This window comes from Pholcus phalangioides, unplaced genomic scaffold (genome assembly GCF_987345545.1).
Source record: "Pholcus phalangioides strain wild (caught in Gottingen) unplaced genomic scaffold, Ppha-v1.0 ptg000172l_1, whole genome shotgun sequence".
Classification (NCBI taxonomy): Eukaryota; Metazoa; Arthropoda; class Arachnida; order Araneae; family Pholcidae; genus Pholcus; species Pholcus phalangioides.
The window spans coordinates 6,603,188-6,620,050 of NW_028301637.1; the positions used below are offsets into that span (position 1 = coordinate 6,603,188).

General features: G+C 34.8%; 1 protein-coding gene across 2 annotated transcripts in view; it reads right to left on the bottom strand.

Annotated features, from left to right (window-relative positions):
- The window catches only part of LOC149063633 (V-type proton ATPase 116 kDa subunit a 1-like), a 92,994-nt gene that overhangs the window by 52,664 nt on the left and 23,467 nt on the right, over positions 1 to 16,863 (bottom strand). For both annotated transcript variants that reach the window (XM_089255778.1, XM_089255779.1), the window contains 4 exons: positions 15,964 to 16,046; positions 8,437 to 8,530; positions 3,713 to 3,925; positions 1,392 to 1,542 (listed from right to left, as the gene is read on the bottom strand). In XM_089255778.1, the coding sequence (XP_089111904.1) occupies positions 1,392 to 1,542; positions 3,713 to 3,925; positions 8,437 to 8,530; positions 15,964 to 16,046 (541 nt within the window). The remainder of the gene's footprint in view (positions 1 to 1,391; positions 1,543 to 3,712; positions 3,926 to 8,436; positions 8,531 to 15,963; positions 16,047 to 16,863) is intronic.

A 16,863-nucleotide genomic window follows, 5' to 3' on the forward strand; every position in this document is an offset into this window, starting at 1 on the left:
CATTCGAAAAAGTGGAAAAAAAATTGGTCCATATCACCAAAATTTTTTTATTGTATAAAGTTAGAAATATTTCAAAATAATAAAAAGAGAAAAACAAAATGGCGTACACAAAGAATTTATAATTTTACTTAGTTCAATGAAGATATACATTGAAAATAATTTGAAAAATCAAATTTAATAGTTTGATACAGTATATGATAGTATTATAGTGTTTTCTTCTTATGCATAAAAAACTGGAGCGCATATCTGCGCTTTGGTGATAATGGCCAGGAAAATTCCGCTCATATATGCGCTTATGATGCAAATGGGTAATGCAGGTTTCTTAATGTGTATTTTGGCAGTGAAGAAATGATGGGAGCACGAAATTTTTCCGATAGGGGCCTCAGAAAAATTTGTTTTACCTGTGGGGGATGATGCTGCGGAGATAGCTTTGGCTTACGTTATGGAAATACAGCAAAATCTCTCAATCCAAAAACTGAGCATTAACGAGAGTTCTTGTTCGAAATTAACTTTGTTTCTCTGCTTTGTGTCAACCATGCAGGACATATCGTCACCTCTCGCACACTCCACTGCATAATACATTTGAAATTAAAATGTGAAAAATTTATTTCATCGCAATTTATCATTCTCATCGTCGCCCCAACGCCCCTCGCCGCGAGAAATTCAAATCCCGACAGAAATCGCGAAGTGCGGCTTATACAGAGAAATTAAATTTTTTAATTTGACCCTGTCTGGATTTTGACTTGTCGGGATTTTGACCGTGTCGGGATTCTGACCTGTCTGGATTGTGACTTGTCGGGATTGTGAACAAAACTGGTCTCACAGACCCAACCCATGCACTGTAGGGTTAAAATACTTAAATTTAAAAATGTTGTGTAATTAAAATCAATGAGCCTAGCAGATTACTTTGCCTGTCAGGATTGTGACTTGTCGGGATTGTGAACAAAACCGGTCTCACAGACCCAACCCATGCACTGTAGGGTTAAAATACTTAAATTTAAAAATGTTGTGTAATTAAAATCAATGAGCCTAGCAGATTACTTTGCTCTTCACCTACACTTGGTAAGGTTTTGAGTGAAATGACTGTTACACACTCAAACCAACCTGACTAGATAAGAGACAACTACACAATAGTGCTAGTGCCAGTTCCATCTAGAAAGAGAGAGAAGAGGAAAATGTGAAAGCTGTGCCTATCAGATCAGTTTACCGCCCCCCCTTCCCCCGATGGAGGGTTAACACATAACTCTGTTTCAAGTCTCTTCTCATAACAAAATCACTGTTTTATAGGTGAATACTACGAAATTTAGTCAGCACAAAATTTTTTCAGTACATTTTTGACTTTGAGATTTGATTGTAGTAGGTTTTTTTGTTCACTAGGATTAAAATTTTACCTGGATTGACTTCCCTGTAAGAGGCAACTCCATAAGCATTGACTATATTCTGGAAACCACTAGTAAACCTATTAACAACATTGTAAGTTGGTGGAGCTTCTGTGGTTTCCATTCTGTTCAAAATGGATGGAACTGAGCTACCACTTTCTTCCTGTGTGGGTCAATAGGAAGAGCCAGTATGAAAATGGAATAAAGTAAATTCAGATAGATTGTGAAATATACAAAAGAAAAATCAATTGGCATTATATTCATATTTACAATACGAGTATATATTTACAATATTGCACACAGACTGGCTACATACACATTAATTGATGCAAATTTAGTTCAGGTAATGATTTGAAAGTATATTTTTTACCTTGAGGCAGTCAAAAAATCAAAACAATGTACAGTGGAACTTGGTTGGAATGTGGTTAGTTCAAATTTTGGATAATTCGAACTCTTATGGCCTCCCCCTAATTTTCTATTTAGTTCAATGTTAAAATTTCTTGATTGATTGGAATTTTTTATATATTTTGAATAGATTAAAGTTGGAGGGCGAAAAAAATCATAACATCAGGATTTTAGTATGAGGGAACACAGGCAGTTAGGAAAAATCCACAGTCAGTCAGACAGATATTGGTTCTCGCTCATCTAATTTGTTCAATCTTTATTATCCAGGGCTTATTAGCTGCTGACCAATTCACTAAACAGCAAACATTTAACATTAAGTTAAAAAATTCAGGTGTTTCTGAATTTACGTGGACACAATGGGTAGCATTTTTTTATCTCAACTTCCGGATCAAGCAGCCATAATGATCCGGATGAGCAACATATAAGGAATTGTCAGGCCAGTCAAAGATAACCCCAGGTTTTATGACAATTTGTGATAAAAAAAACAAGCATTTCCTTTGAAAATGGCACCCTTTGTATTTTGAAATGTATGCCAGAACTTAATTTGCCTTTGAAGTTGGATTTGTTGTTTAGCAAACTAGGTTCCAAAAAAATTACAGGTTTCGATAATCAGAAATCGGCAAAACCCCATGATCTAAATTCGTAAAAAGATTATCCATGCTGAATTACTCTGCCAAAACTGTTTGGATGACTATTGAGCAATACCGAAAATGACTGTTCATATAGAAAGAATTAGAAATGCTAATTTGTAAACCTTTAGTTTTTTTAAATATTTAATGTCTATTTTAACATTGTTCAGCCAGAACTCATCGTGTGCCACTTGATATGTGAATTGTGTTGCTCAACCTCTGGAAGCATATTGGTTCAAAACAGTTACTTCTAATAAATTCTAATATAAAATTTCTCTAATGCAAATGATTAGCAGAATTTGAGAACCCATCTCACAAATAATGATCAGTAACTGTTTCCATAAATCAGGCTTTGCTCGTGGCCATAAAATTACACAATGATGAAAATTCCAGAACGGAGGAATAATGTAGCAACTAAGATAAATTATTAATTCTATGTGAATATTGATGATTTTCAATAAGTTTCAATTTGCAGTCATTTTATGGATCCAGTATATAAACTATACATCGAATTGGATAGTTCGAATTTTCGATGATTTGAACTTTTTTGCTTGAGCTTCAAATTAACCAAGTCTGACTGTATTACTACTACACATTGCTATGAATATATAAGACCACAGCAAGTTTGATTGACCCTATGACTGTGCCTTCTGATATGTCGCTCCTCACTCCCAATCATAAGTGCTGGAATCTGGGTACTTTTGAATTCCCCCCCCCCAACATAAAAAATTCACATAACATGAACATCCCCCCCCCCCCCCATGTAAACATCAAATAAATTAGAAAAATTTATAGTTTTCCCAGAAGCAATATTCCTGCAACCACCAAGGTCACTGTTGAATTAAATTAAGTTGGAATGACAAAATTTGCTGATTTCAACGGCTGATACAGGTGCAAGACTGATTCTCTATTTTTCTCTTAAGAGACAGTAATAAGAACAATTCTTTTTCCTGATTGGTGTGTGTGTGTCTCTCAATTGTTTCTCTCATTTCACACAGTGTGAGGTGCCAGATTTTTCTCATTTAGTTAGATTTGTGATCTATGTTGTCGAATGAATGCAGGATGCATGCATGCAGCATTTGCAGATAAACATTAAGTGAAAGCTCTATTAAATCATGACTTACAGGCCAAAAATAATCTTGGTGTTATCACATTAATAGTTATTTATGAACCTAAATTACTATATGTAACTGAATCTTTATAAGTTGATTGTAACAAAATCAAAGAAAAAATAAAATGGCTATGCATGTGCTCATTTTTTTTTTCTTTGATGAAAAATTAAGTCAAAGTTTGGTATACCGTTGCCATTCTCAGAACTTGCTGTACAGGGAGAATGTTCCTCGAAGCACACCAGCATTCGGCAATAAGGCATTCTTTGGCGACATCAACATTAAACATATTCAGTGTATGATAAATAGCTTTCACTTTCCTAACTTTCACAAACCATGTTTTGATGTTTTCTGCTGCAGTCACAAGAAGGCGATGCTGATGTTCACTTGTCTGATTCAGAACCTGTGTTGGAAAATAAACACAATTGTTATTATTACTTCATATATTTATATGCGTATAATACATTCGCACTGAAGTCTTCCTGTCCTCGAGCAACCCACAAGACCAGGATTCACAGTTGATTATTCATATTGATTTTTTTAAAATCAAATTTATGGTGTAAAAAATGAGGGCACTTTTTCATAGCAAAAAAATATTTTTTCTAAAATAACCCTAAAAAGAAGACTGTCATTATCTTTAACTATAAGAATCGTGTGTGAGTACTCAGTTGTGATTTTTAATTACAAATTTTGCATGCAGTGGAGGAATTTTCACTACTTTTCTCGAAATGGAAATATCTCCAATCAAGAAAAATTCCAACAAGTACTGAGCAGGTTTAGAGCTCGTGAAACCAGAGAATGTTCCTCGATACATTAATACAAATACAGCGCCACAACACACAAATTGCCCAATGAGGTGGCTGAGCAAAAGTTGTCCATAACGAATATGGTTGTCATATACTTCGAAATTACAGCAACCCAATTAAAAAGGCAATTACAAAAACTAGAAACAATATATACATGATCAAATATTATACAATGCCTATAAAGAATATTTATGGTTGTTTTATTCTGAGAATGGATAGCTTCTAGTTTACCCCAACATGTTCATCGTATTTCTTTTTAAATGTGTCAATTGTGTTAGAATTTAATACCTCCAGGGTTAAGTTACTCCATTTATTAACAACCCTATTAGAGAAAAATTCCCTGCGACACCATAACCTAGAATTGCCCCTTACCAAACAATACTGGTCTCCCCCTGTAAAAGCAATTGATTGACAGCAAATCTATAAATCATGGTCCATCCTATTCATACCGATGAAAATTTTGAATACTTCGATCATATCTCCCAAACACCTGCATTCATCCAATGTAAACATATTCAAAAAATGATCTCTCTCATAAATAATCTCTCTCTTCATAACTTGAGTCCTGTGTGCCAATAAGGACATGCATAGCTCTTCTCTGCACCCCTTCAACCAACTCTGTTTCTCTGTAGGTATGGTCTTCAAAATCTCAGAGCATACTTCATTTCAGGACGAACTAAGCCTCAAAAAAGCAGAATGTGAAGGCACCTTTTTGAAAATAAAACCGAGCATTCTACAATGGAACCTTCCCTTAATGGACACTCCCCCGTTAGTGGACACCTCCCATTAATAGACACTTTTCTGATTCTCGGTCCTACGGAGTAGGGCTTTAATGTATTTCACTCCCTGTTAGCGGACACTCTCAATAGCAGACAGTAAAATCAAGAAAACTCTAATTTTTTTCCAAACTAATTATTTGAGAATTTCCATTCATAAATTGGGTATTTATCATATTCAACGTTGACTATGTATAATCTCAAGTTTGTATTGGTAAATATGATTATCCATAAATTAATTACTTGATTAGCTGAGCATAACTATGGTCCAGGATGCTATTTCCAAATGGCAATGTTGGTTTTGTTTGCTCATTTTGATACGTGTGAAGAAAAAAGTCAACATAACTGATAATGTTGTACTTTCCAACTTTATTTGAGAATTATGCATAATCGCCAGCAAAAGTGATAAATGTAGTGAAATTTTCTTTATCTGGATGACTGATGATTATACATACCACTGGTGTATAATTTTTACACACAGTAACATATAGGAACCAAGCAACCGAAGCCAAACGTCGTATAAATGTGAAAGGCGTATAAACGAGGTTCTACTTTATATCGTACCTCCCTAATAGCGGACATCCCCCGTTAGCGGACAAAAGTTTTGGTCCCATGGGTGCCCTCCATTATTGAGAGGTTCTACTGTATTAATTTTTTTTACCACAGCTGAACAATCCTCAGAAATCCTATGTCGCTTGTCAATGAGAACAAATTAAGCGTATGTCTTATTGGCATCATCTATCAAGAAAATTTATGTGCAACTACATCCAAAAAATTTAGAATTATAAAAATAATCATACACAGATAGGGGTACATAATTTTTATATTTACAAAACAGATGCAATAAATGCAAATTTTCCAATTTTGATGAATAAATGCAAAAAAATTTTTTAACACTTTTTTGCAAACTCTTGATAATTAATACTTTTTTAAAGTGAAAATTGATTGTAATTTTCCTTAGTACTTGCATCGCGAGTCCTATTATGTGCTTAAAGGTCAAACTTCACATAATATATTCTTGTATTTATACAAGATCATAAATTGGATCACCCTGATGAGTGTGATTATTTCTCAGAATATGTGCCTGGTTCAGGTAACCTTCCTCCTGAAGACGATCTTGGACCTCAATATGTACCATTTTGTGGAATTTCTGTGTTAGAGGCAATAAAAGATAGCTCAAACATAAACCCATAGTTTTAGTGACCTATTGAACATCCGATATACAGGAAAAGGGGCGGGGGTCAGCCATATTGAAAACTATCAATTTCGAATCAGAGCTGTTATTTTTTTAAGTAAACACATTTTTTGTTAAATAGTGCTTGTTCTCTTATTTGCTCACAATCTAAACTACAACTGACATCTTGAAGAAATATAAAATCGAACAATCTCAAGTAAAGGGCCAAGTATCAGATTCTTAAAAAAATGCTACTTTACTGCATTCCTACATAACTGCCAGCAAAACTGTTTTCTCGTCTGTAGTAACCAGATGGAATTTGTTGTTCAAAGCTGTCATTTAAGCAAATAAACAGAGCATATTGTTGCTTTTCTAAATGAATATAAAGATAATAACTTGATTACTAGTTCCTTAAAGAAAGTTCTGAAATCAGAGATCTAGGCCGTAAAATACAAATTCAGTTGACTTTTTTTTATGAGTTTTAGTCTGAAAATTATGAAACCAATCTACAATTGGGAAGAATCAAACTATCCTGGAATAAGTTAGTGAGACTTTTCTTGACTATACTTGAAACGAAGTTCTGTTGTAAGATTTGTTTGTTTTTTGCAAATAAATGCAAAATTGATTATTTAAATTTAATAAATGCAAAATTTTTTTCATTTAAATTTAATAAATGCAAAATTTTTTTCATTTAAATTTAATAAATGCAAAATTTTTTTCATTTAAATTTAATAAATGCAAAATTTTTTTCATTTAAATTTAATAAATGCAAAATTTTTTTCATTTAAAATGTATGCTGACCAGCTGTGTGTGTGTGGGGGGGGGGGGCTCAATTAGATCCCTTAACCCATATTTACTTTTCATTTTAAGGTTTTTTGCGAGTTTGAATAATGGCACCCATGTCTCTTGAAAATATAAGATTATTCTAAATTAAGTATTTGTCATTTATTTTAATGTAAAAGGGATGATGAGTAATTGATGATTCAGGAGAGAAGCAAGGAAATGACCATTCCAAAGCACCTCAACCTATCAGTACATCAGACACCTCCCCATCGCTCCCTGCAAATCAGGATCTTGTGCAGCAGCTGCGATTGCAACTTGCTGCTGCTTTGGACGGAAAATAAGAGCGGAATGAGAAAACTGCTATGCCGAGTTCTGTCGTCAAGAGTTATATTAGCCGGCTTGGAAGGATTTTAAAAAAAGCAAAAGCCAAATGTATTTATTACCCCTAACAAGAACATTCCAACCATATGTTTGTGCTGGAATTTGCTTTTTTTTCTTCATCCACATAGTAACAAGTTGCAACCACAGCCGCTGTACAAGATACCAGAAGCAAGGCACAAAATTACAGGTTGGGATAGTTTGTATTTATCAACTCATCCCAAAGAATCCAAGTACTTTCATAGAATAAATTGTTTCGGGGAACACCCTTCTGATCTAGCTGTTGAATGTTTCAAGTACCTGCTTTTTGGCAATAAAATAGACATTTGCATCCATCCCACTCCAAAGAGACTCCAGGAGTAACCATAGCAATTATATTATACTGTTACACCACCCTGCCCCCTTAAGCCTATCCTACGAGAAAGGAAAAACAGTTGTATAACAAGAACACGTGAATCAAGGTCAACTTGAAATCTTTTTTTCCATCTCCGCCCTATCAACACACAAAACCGTTATCAAGTGACACCATGCTTTTTTTATTCTACTAAAGGGTAAAGGGATTTTGATTTTTTTTTTTTGGGGGGGGGGGGGGAGTTAAGAGGATTTTTTTTCTGGTGAAAATCAAAAGAAACTGAAAAAAAAAAAACTAGTTTTTCAAACAGGTTGCATATATTCACATTTACAGAATGTATAAAATGGCTTCCATTATATTGAGTATAATACTTTCCGTACCTACATAGTTTAGTATGTTCAATCACAGAAACTACGGACAAACCATAGCATTTCGTAATTCTGTATCTCAATGCATAGACTAAAAGCAGATTTACATCATTTTATGATACAAAAACCATCAATTATCAACACAAAGAATTTAACTATTAACACAAAGAATTTAACTATCAACACAAAGAATTTAACTATCAACACAAAGAATTTAACTATCAACACAAAGAATTTAACTATCAACACAAAGAATTTAAATATCAACAAATTCTACCTCATTCAAGTCTTCTAGCCGAATCTTAACATCTTGAAGCATTTTTCCACGTTCTTCAAATGTTTCTGGGCAAGGGTAAATTGTTGCACGGAATCTGAAAAATAAATTAGACATAACAAATCAGTTGTTCAGATTTATTCTGTTCCTCACATTAGCAAGGAGATTCTTGAGAAAAAAAGATAAAAAAAATCTTAATATTGTTCATGTAATTGTTTATAATTACAAGTTTGGTTGATCCATGAAATGATTTCGTTTATATATTTACACTTTATTTACAAAGGATAATATTTACATAATACAAACAGGAATGCTGGGGTGAGTAAGACAACATCAACAACAAACAAGCAGAGTCAGACGCCTTTGACTCTCGATTTTCTGTTGCGTTGCCACGAGCAGAAAACAGAATAATCATTATAGAAGCTGCGAAGATACGCTAGCGCCATCATGCGGGCAGCACTACAGTACCCCCCTAGCAGTCCGAAGGACGAAGAAAGAAGAGAAAAAAATTATATTTTAAAAGTCACGTGCTTCGATGAACGTAGACGTTTTTCCCAAATATTTCTGCTGGTCGTTGTCTTTTTCAGGATGCTTTTCGGAACGAGGGAGGAAGTTTTTGGCATGGATGCATCTGTCTTTTTGTTGGTTGGCTGAGGCACACTGCCGGTGAGCAGAAAGGCAGGTTTTAACCTGTCGACCGATACCATGGAAGGTCTTTTATCGCCTTCACTTTATCATGAAGAGGAGAAATCCCTTTTGATGATATCCTGTGTCCAAGAAATGTGACTTCATCTTGGAAGAATTTGCACTTCAGAGAGTTGATTTTTAGAACATGCTCGGCCAGTCGTTTGCAAACTATGTCCAGGTGCTGTTTATGCTGTTCAGAGTTTGTTGATGCGATGAGGATGTCATCTATGTACCCCGCTAAAAAATTGAGACCAGCCAACACTTGGTCGATGTACCTCTGGAATGCCGCCCAGACATTCGGGCGGAAGAAATTCGGATATTATAGCTAGTTTTACATAAATTAAAAAAAATTCCATTAAAATTTCCTTTCCAGGTATTGTTGGTCATGACAATAATTTCTGATACAATCCAAGAGAATATCCTTATTACTATGGTCACAAGGTTTTTCTTAGGTGATCAAACAATGATTCTTGTAAACATATGGACTGACCAGATGATCTGAAAATGATAAATTGTGATGAGTGGAGTGTTTCTCTGAAAAATGTTGACCAGGTGACATTGAAAATAACTGATAAGGATGGAACATTGACCATTGAGTGGAAATAGGATTATCAGATTTTCACCTAAAAAAATAAGCATATTTCCTTGCTGTGAAACCGGAACATCCAACCAGGACATGCTATTGGTTCTGAGCATAGGCATACATTTTTTCAGGGGGAGGGGGTTCAATTTTTTTCCCCTTGGGGGGAAGTTATGTTTTCAGACGTAGCAATTTTTGGAATCCAGAAATCCGGAGATGCTTCCGAAAGGGGCTACCCCCCCCCCCCCCCCGGCACTCATAGACTCGATCAAAAAAAAAACATCTCAAAAAAAATTTTTTAATTTTTTTTTAATCAATTAAGAAATTTTTATATAGTTTTACTTTATAAATTAAAATATTTAATAGATGGACATTTTTTATGCATGGATTTATTCAATTATAACCTATGGATTATGTGCCTGGGGTGGGGCTTACCTAACCAATATTACGAAATTAAATAACACTTACAAAGCAAGAACACTAATAATACAAACATGTAATACGTACGATAACAATATCAATTGCCATACATTGGACATTAGACAGGTATACATTTACAGACTTATAAATTTTGTGTTCAAAAACAATAACTGGTTAAAGAAGAAAACAAACAGAACTTCGGCAAGAATCAAACATGAATTTGAAATCCCAAAAACAAATAAACACCTTTTTCAAAAATGTTTCTTGTTTACTGCTCCAAAAATAATGAATTCATTTCAGTCGACAGCTCATAATTGTAACAATAAATATGATGCTTTCATGTACGCAAAAAGTGTACAAAATTACGAAAATATATTTTAAGATTGTTTTCATAAAATACAATATAAATAGTGACATCAATGGGCAATATTGGAATAATTTAATCACAGCTGAAATAAACAAATATTTATTATGATGTCATGATAATAAAATAAAATAAATAATAAGAAAATAAAAATAAAATGTGTGTGTATATATATGTATATGCGTATCTCTATGAGCATGTACATAGTCATGTGAGTATGTATGTGTATATATGAAGGTTTTGTGAAACGAAAAGGAAAATTTATTTCATAGACTAATTATTTATACAAGAAATATCGTGATTCAACAATTTCAGATCTCACAATTCAAATTTTTAGTGTGAATAAATTTTTGAAATATTCATATACTATTACATAACATTTATTAACATAACGTACGGTACTTAGAAAAAAAAATGGTGGCAAAATATAATAATTTAATCCATAGGGCTGCCTGGAAGGACGTTATGTCCCTTGTGGTCCAATATGATTATTTATTGTGTTCATGTGTTGTTGTTTCTATGTGCTTTTGTTCTGTCTTTTATATGTATTTTGTGTTTGTTTTTGCAAATAAAAAAAAAATTCCATCCCCCCCCCAAAGGCATGTTCTGCATTGCCCCCTCTCGAGCACAATATAATTACATGTCAGTTTTTCCATGCTGAATACAGAAATCACATCTACATCTTCTGTTCATAAAACATAAGTGTTTCCTTTCGTGAATGCTATTAGTGACTGATAATCTTGGGTATATGAACTCTTAAAAGCTTTATATTTAGCTTTATATAGCTTAAAGTTTTAGAGATTTTCTTTCTGAAGACATATTTAATCGGAGGAAACAATTAAAAAACTTCAAAATACAAAGCTGCTGACGAAAAAACTTGTGTTTACCACACGGCTGTTAATGGAATACAATAATGATTATACAGGAATTTCGGCAACTAAGGTCATCATGCCCCTGATAAATGATTGCCGATAAACGCTTTAAACAAAGTCACGTCTTTGCCAGTTGCTTAAATGCGGTCACCAAGACCTTTTTTTTACGGCTGCTCAATTGAAATGACTACGGCTGTCTATTATGGGTGTTTTCCCTAATGATGACGGCAGTCATTGACGTCAAGATAATGAGAAAGCTCGCGTAAAATCTAATTTTTTGTAAAAATCCAGAGAAATTTTAACAAATACGGAGAGCGGGAGGAAGGATGAAAAATCTTGAGTCTCCCGCCTAAATCCGGAGAGTTGGCAGGTCTGTGTTTTTTCTCAATAGAACATCCAACCAGGACATGCTATTGGTGCTGAGCATAGGCATACCCATGATTTTTTCAGGGGGAGAGGGTTCAATTTTTTCACTTGTGGGGGGGGGGGGAGTTATGTTTTTTCTCAATAAATAACACGATAATCTCGGCCTGGGGGATGTACGCCAATGACGCTAAGTACTATGGTTAAATTCAGTCAAATCAAAATCATGCTACACGAAGGATCACGATTTTAGGACAGGACCAAATGCAAGACATATGAAAGCAATGATAAAGGTGAATAGAAAATAAAAAATCATAAATTCAAATACACTAAGGATTCTGACTCCCTTAGTGAGTCCAAACATGTTGGAATTAGTGGCTTTTTCCTTACTGTTAACCTCTCTATAATTGGTTTTTCTTTGTTGTGTTGGTTACAGGCAAAAGAGTAATTGTTCCGTGACATATACTGTCAGCATTAGTATAACTAAACTCTCTATTAACATGCAATCTTCAAATATTTTGCATTAGCTTGAAAACAAGCTTCATCATACTGTGGTTACATTAGCAGAAAGTCTACAACATACACAAAAATTCAGTGAATTTTCCTTGCCGATCCATCTTCCAGAAAAAAAAAAGGAAGTGAAAACACACATAACAAGAAATTATGTACTTGACTGATTTCCACAAAAACATTCACATACACAATTTTACAACTAATTCAGTGGGGTCTAGGTCAATTTGTCGCGCTCAACTTGTCGCAATCAATTTGTCGCAGCGTCAATTCGTCGTGCTACAAACTCGTCGCGGTACAAATTTGTCGCAGAGTTAGTTTGCCGCGGTACAAATTTGTCGCAGAGTCAGTTCGTCGCGGTGAAAATTTGTCGCAGACTCATTTCGTCGCGGTACAAATTTGTCGCAGAATCAGTTCGTCGCGGTACAAATTTGTCACAGAATCAGTTCGTCGCGGTACGAATTTGTCGCAGAATCAGTTCGTCACAGTACAAAATTTGTCGCAGAGTCAGTACGGCGATCAAATAAATTTTCAAAATTCAGTTTTCATGGTATTCATGCCACACTTCCCGCTTTCTGGCGGGATCTCCATTTCTCGCAGCGAGGGGCATTGGGGGAACACACGAAGATGATAGATAAGTTATGATGAAATAAATTTTCAAAATTAAATTTTCACCGTATAAGCCGCACTCCCGCTTTCTGGCGGGATCTCCATTTCTCGCAGCGAGGGGCGTTGGGCGAACACACCAAGATGATAAATTACAATAAAATAAATTTTCAAAATTAAATTTTCACCGTATAAGAGCACTCCCGCTTTCTGGCGGGATCTCCATTTCTCGCAGCGAGGGGCATTGGGGGAACACATCAAGATGATAAATTAGGATCAATGCCCATCCCAAAGCACAATTTGCCTAAGGGGTCATTCAAGTATTACGTCAGGATCGGGGAGGGAGTTTCGGATTTGTTGACTTTTGATGGCGGAGGGGGGGGGGGGTTTGAAGGTCGCTTACGTCATCAACCACCCCTTTTTGAAGATATGAAATATTCTAAGCTGCTGGTGAAATTTTGCTGACAGGGGAGGGGATGGGGGTCAGTGTTTTGCTGATTTTTGCTGACAAGGGGGAGGGGGTCAAAAATGACTTGAATGGCCCTAATTCACTATTGAATATGTATCTGCCATGTAGAGAATACATCTTTGAGGAATTTTTTACCGACAATATATTTAAGGCCAGCATTACACTATGAAAGTGTTCTAAAAGTCCTTTTATAAAACTTGAAAAATTCAACCAATAAGATTATCGGTTGCATTTGCTCGAATGTAACCTATGAACTTTATTGGTTGGATTTTTTGAGTTTTTAACTTGAGCAACTTATCCGGTGCAAATTAAATTTTGAAAATGTATGTGATCGCAATTTATCATCTCGGTGTGCGCCCCAACTCCCCTCGCTACGAGTAATGGAAATCTCGAGAGAAAGCGACAAGTGTGGCTTATCCGGTGAAAATGAAATATTAATTAAATTAAATTATTAATTATTTCAGGTTCTTGTGGCGATACTGTAGTGGTTAATGTTGGTGGGAGTCTCGATTCCACATGGGACAGATACAAGTTTACACTTAAAGAGAGCCTCCGCTGTACTGAAATTTGGGGAATATCATAAACACCGACATTTTTTACAGAATTTTAAAATTTTATCATAGAAAAAATGATTTTTTTAACATTTACAATAATTGAATAATAAAACATTAATATCAATTGCAATTTTAATTTCGATGATTTTTTTCGAAATGACAAAAAAAAAAATTTAGTAAACTGTGTGCATTTCTTGATGGAAAAAAACTTTTCTTCATGTTTATTTTTTCACGTATGAGACAAAAAACCTAAATACAGATCGCATGACGAGTTGACTTTGCGATAAATTGACGTCCCGACGAATTTGTACCGCGACGAATTGGCTCTGCGACGAATTTGTACCGCGACGAATTGGCTCTGCGATGAATTGGCACTGTGACGAATTTGTACCGCGACAAATTGGCTCTGCAACGAATTTGTACCGCGAAGAATTGGCTCTGCGACAAATTGGCTCTGCGGCGGATTTGTACCGCGACGAATTGGCTCTGCAACGAATTTGTACCGCGACGAATTGGCTCTGCGACGAATTGGCTCTGCAACGAATTTGTACCGCGACGAATTGGCTCTGCGACGAATTGGCACTGCGACAAATTGATGCGCGACGAGTTGAGCGCGACAAGTTGACCGGCTACGAATTCAGTGAAACCTCATTTATACATCACTCAGTTATATGATTTTTTATTATTTTATATATTTTTATCATTTGTAAGACGTTTCGCTTCGATCACAATTGGTTCCTATACATTTTAATGTTAAAATAATTCATTTATTAGACACAAAACCTCAATTATTATACTTTTTCACTTCAACTTAAACGCTGAATCTTTTGAAAAATGTCATTTATATCAATTAAATGAGCAAAAAAATTTTATGCAATAAAAATACGTTGCTGCAACAGTTCTTCTTGCATATTGTCATGGCAAATGCTATAAATTTTAGGATTGCTGACGTATACAAAAATAACCAGTGAGTTGACTGATGCCCATTTAGAGTGGACACTTAAGTGATTTGTTTATTGTTGAGAATAAGCAGACGTAACAATCCCCAAAGAAACAGGTTTCAATTGTTTTGGCTGCTCCATATGCCCTTCCAGGATTCCCCCCCCCCCCGAATGTTTTTAGCATCATCCTTTGGGGGATAACACTGAGAAAGTCCATTGTAAGCATTTGGAAGGTACAGGTCTGCCAATAAGACACACATATGGTACCCATACACACAGTAAGTTGTTTTGATTGTTTTCTGTCAAATTTTTGTTCCTTGTGATGCTTTGCTTGCTGGCTGTGCTAAATTCCCCTTCATAATGTCAAAAAATAAAAGAAAAAACGCTTTCTCTAAAAAAACTGGAAATTTCGGAAGAATGACAAGAATTTTAAATTAATGATGCAAGTTGATCTTGCAAAGCAGTTGAATATCCCTGTGTGAAGTTTGAAAATGATTATAAAGCAAAGAAATAAAATCAAAGCTGCTGGTTGAAAATCATACTGTAATGAGAGACCAAGATGGGAAATTTTCTGAAGTTGAGAAGATTTTGCAGTAATGTTTTACCCAATCTCATGTTCCAAAGGTAATGTTCTGCTAAATTTTATTTCATTAAGTGATTTCGAATATGTAATTTCATTTTTCTTTCTCAAGCATTATTGAAATGATATTTTTTATATCAGAATTGGAGGTGCAATTAAACACATTGAATTCTATAATATTTTGTATGTCAGTGGGGAAAGAAATCTTTTTTAAAGTCTGTTATTTGACTTACACATTTATACGACATTTTGACTCTGCCTCTAGAACAGTCATCTTCAACCTGTTGCTTTTGAGCACCACAGTGCTTGCTGAAAGTACTTAGAATGCTCAGTGCTCATGTCTGATTTTATGCTTGCGAGTACTTGATCAACGTTCCAATTAAACACCTTGTACAAATAGTATTCAGCTATTGAAATCATCCTGATTTCATGCATTCGCATGTCAAACTTTCCATAAGGATGTTCTTCTTTTGATGACGGGTACAGGTAGTGCTTGTGACAGGAAAAAGGTTAAAGACCTCTGTTCTAGAACATGATATTTCCACCATGATAGCAAATGTATATATAATAATTAGAAAACTCACCCCTCACATATTTTCTTGGCCCTGGTTCGCAAGCGTTCTCCTTGAAAGAACAGAATAAATACAACTTTTCTGACTTCCTCACCCTACAAGAAATGAGTAAAAACAATTTTTGTGTTTAGCAAATGCTTTTTTTATGATGCATAATCTACACTTTTACAAAATATTGACAGACCTATTGCTATTTATAAATGCAAAGCAGCACTTATCATTATTGCTTCTTTTGAGGATTGTTTGCAAAACTTAACAATGTGAATGTATGTGTGTGTGTGCAGTGTCAATGATATTATGTATTCAGTAAGTGTTGCCCATCTTCCTAGAATTAATAAACCAACAATATATGCATATGAATGTATGTTTGACAATGACAACAATACTGGTTAATACTGGTTTGGAAACTAGAGACGTAAAAAATTCTCGAGAATAATCTTTAGGAGAATATTCTCTGGAAGGACTTATTAACAAATTACAGCAGAATATTCTTATGAAAAATAATTATTATTCTCACGTTATTTATAACAGCAGTCTTTATAGAGAATATTTTCAAGAATGCCTCGGACAATAATTCTCAAGAATATTTTTAATAACACATGTATTATAATAAATAATCTCTATTAATAACTTGAGAACATTCTCATCGAGTAGAATATTGAGAAGTTATATATATTAATATCTATGTATATAAAATTGATTTTCTGTGTGTGTGCGTGTTCTCTATACAAATCTACAATTTTAGATAGATCGTCGCAAAATTTTCCATATATACCAAACGGGACCCAACTTGAACGATAGGCTACTTTAAAAGTTAGTCAGAGCAGGGCAAATGCCCGAAATGGGCAAAGACTGTCAGGCAACAATGGTTTCTGGGCCTCAACAATCACTTTCGGAATGTTCATTTTAGTT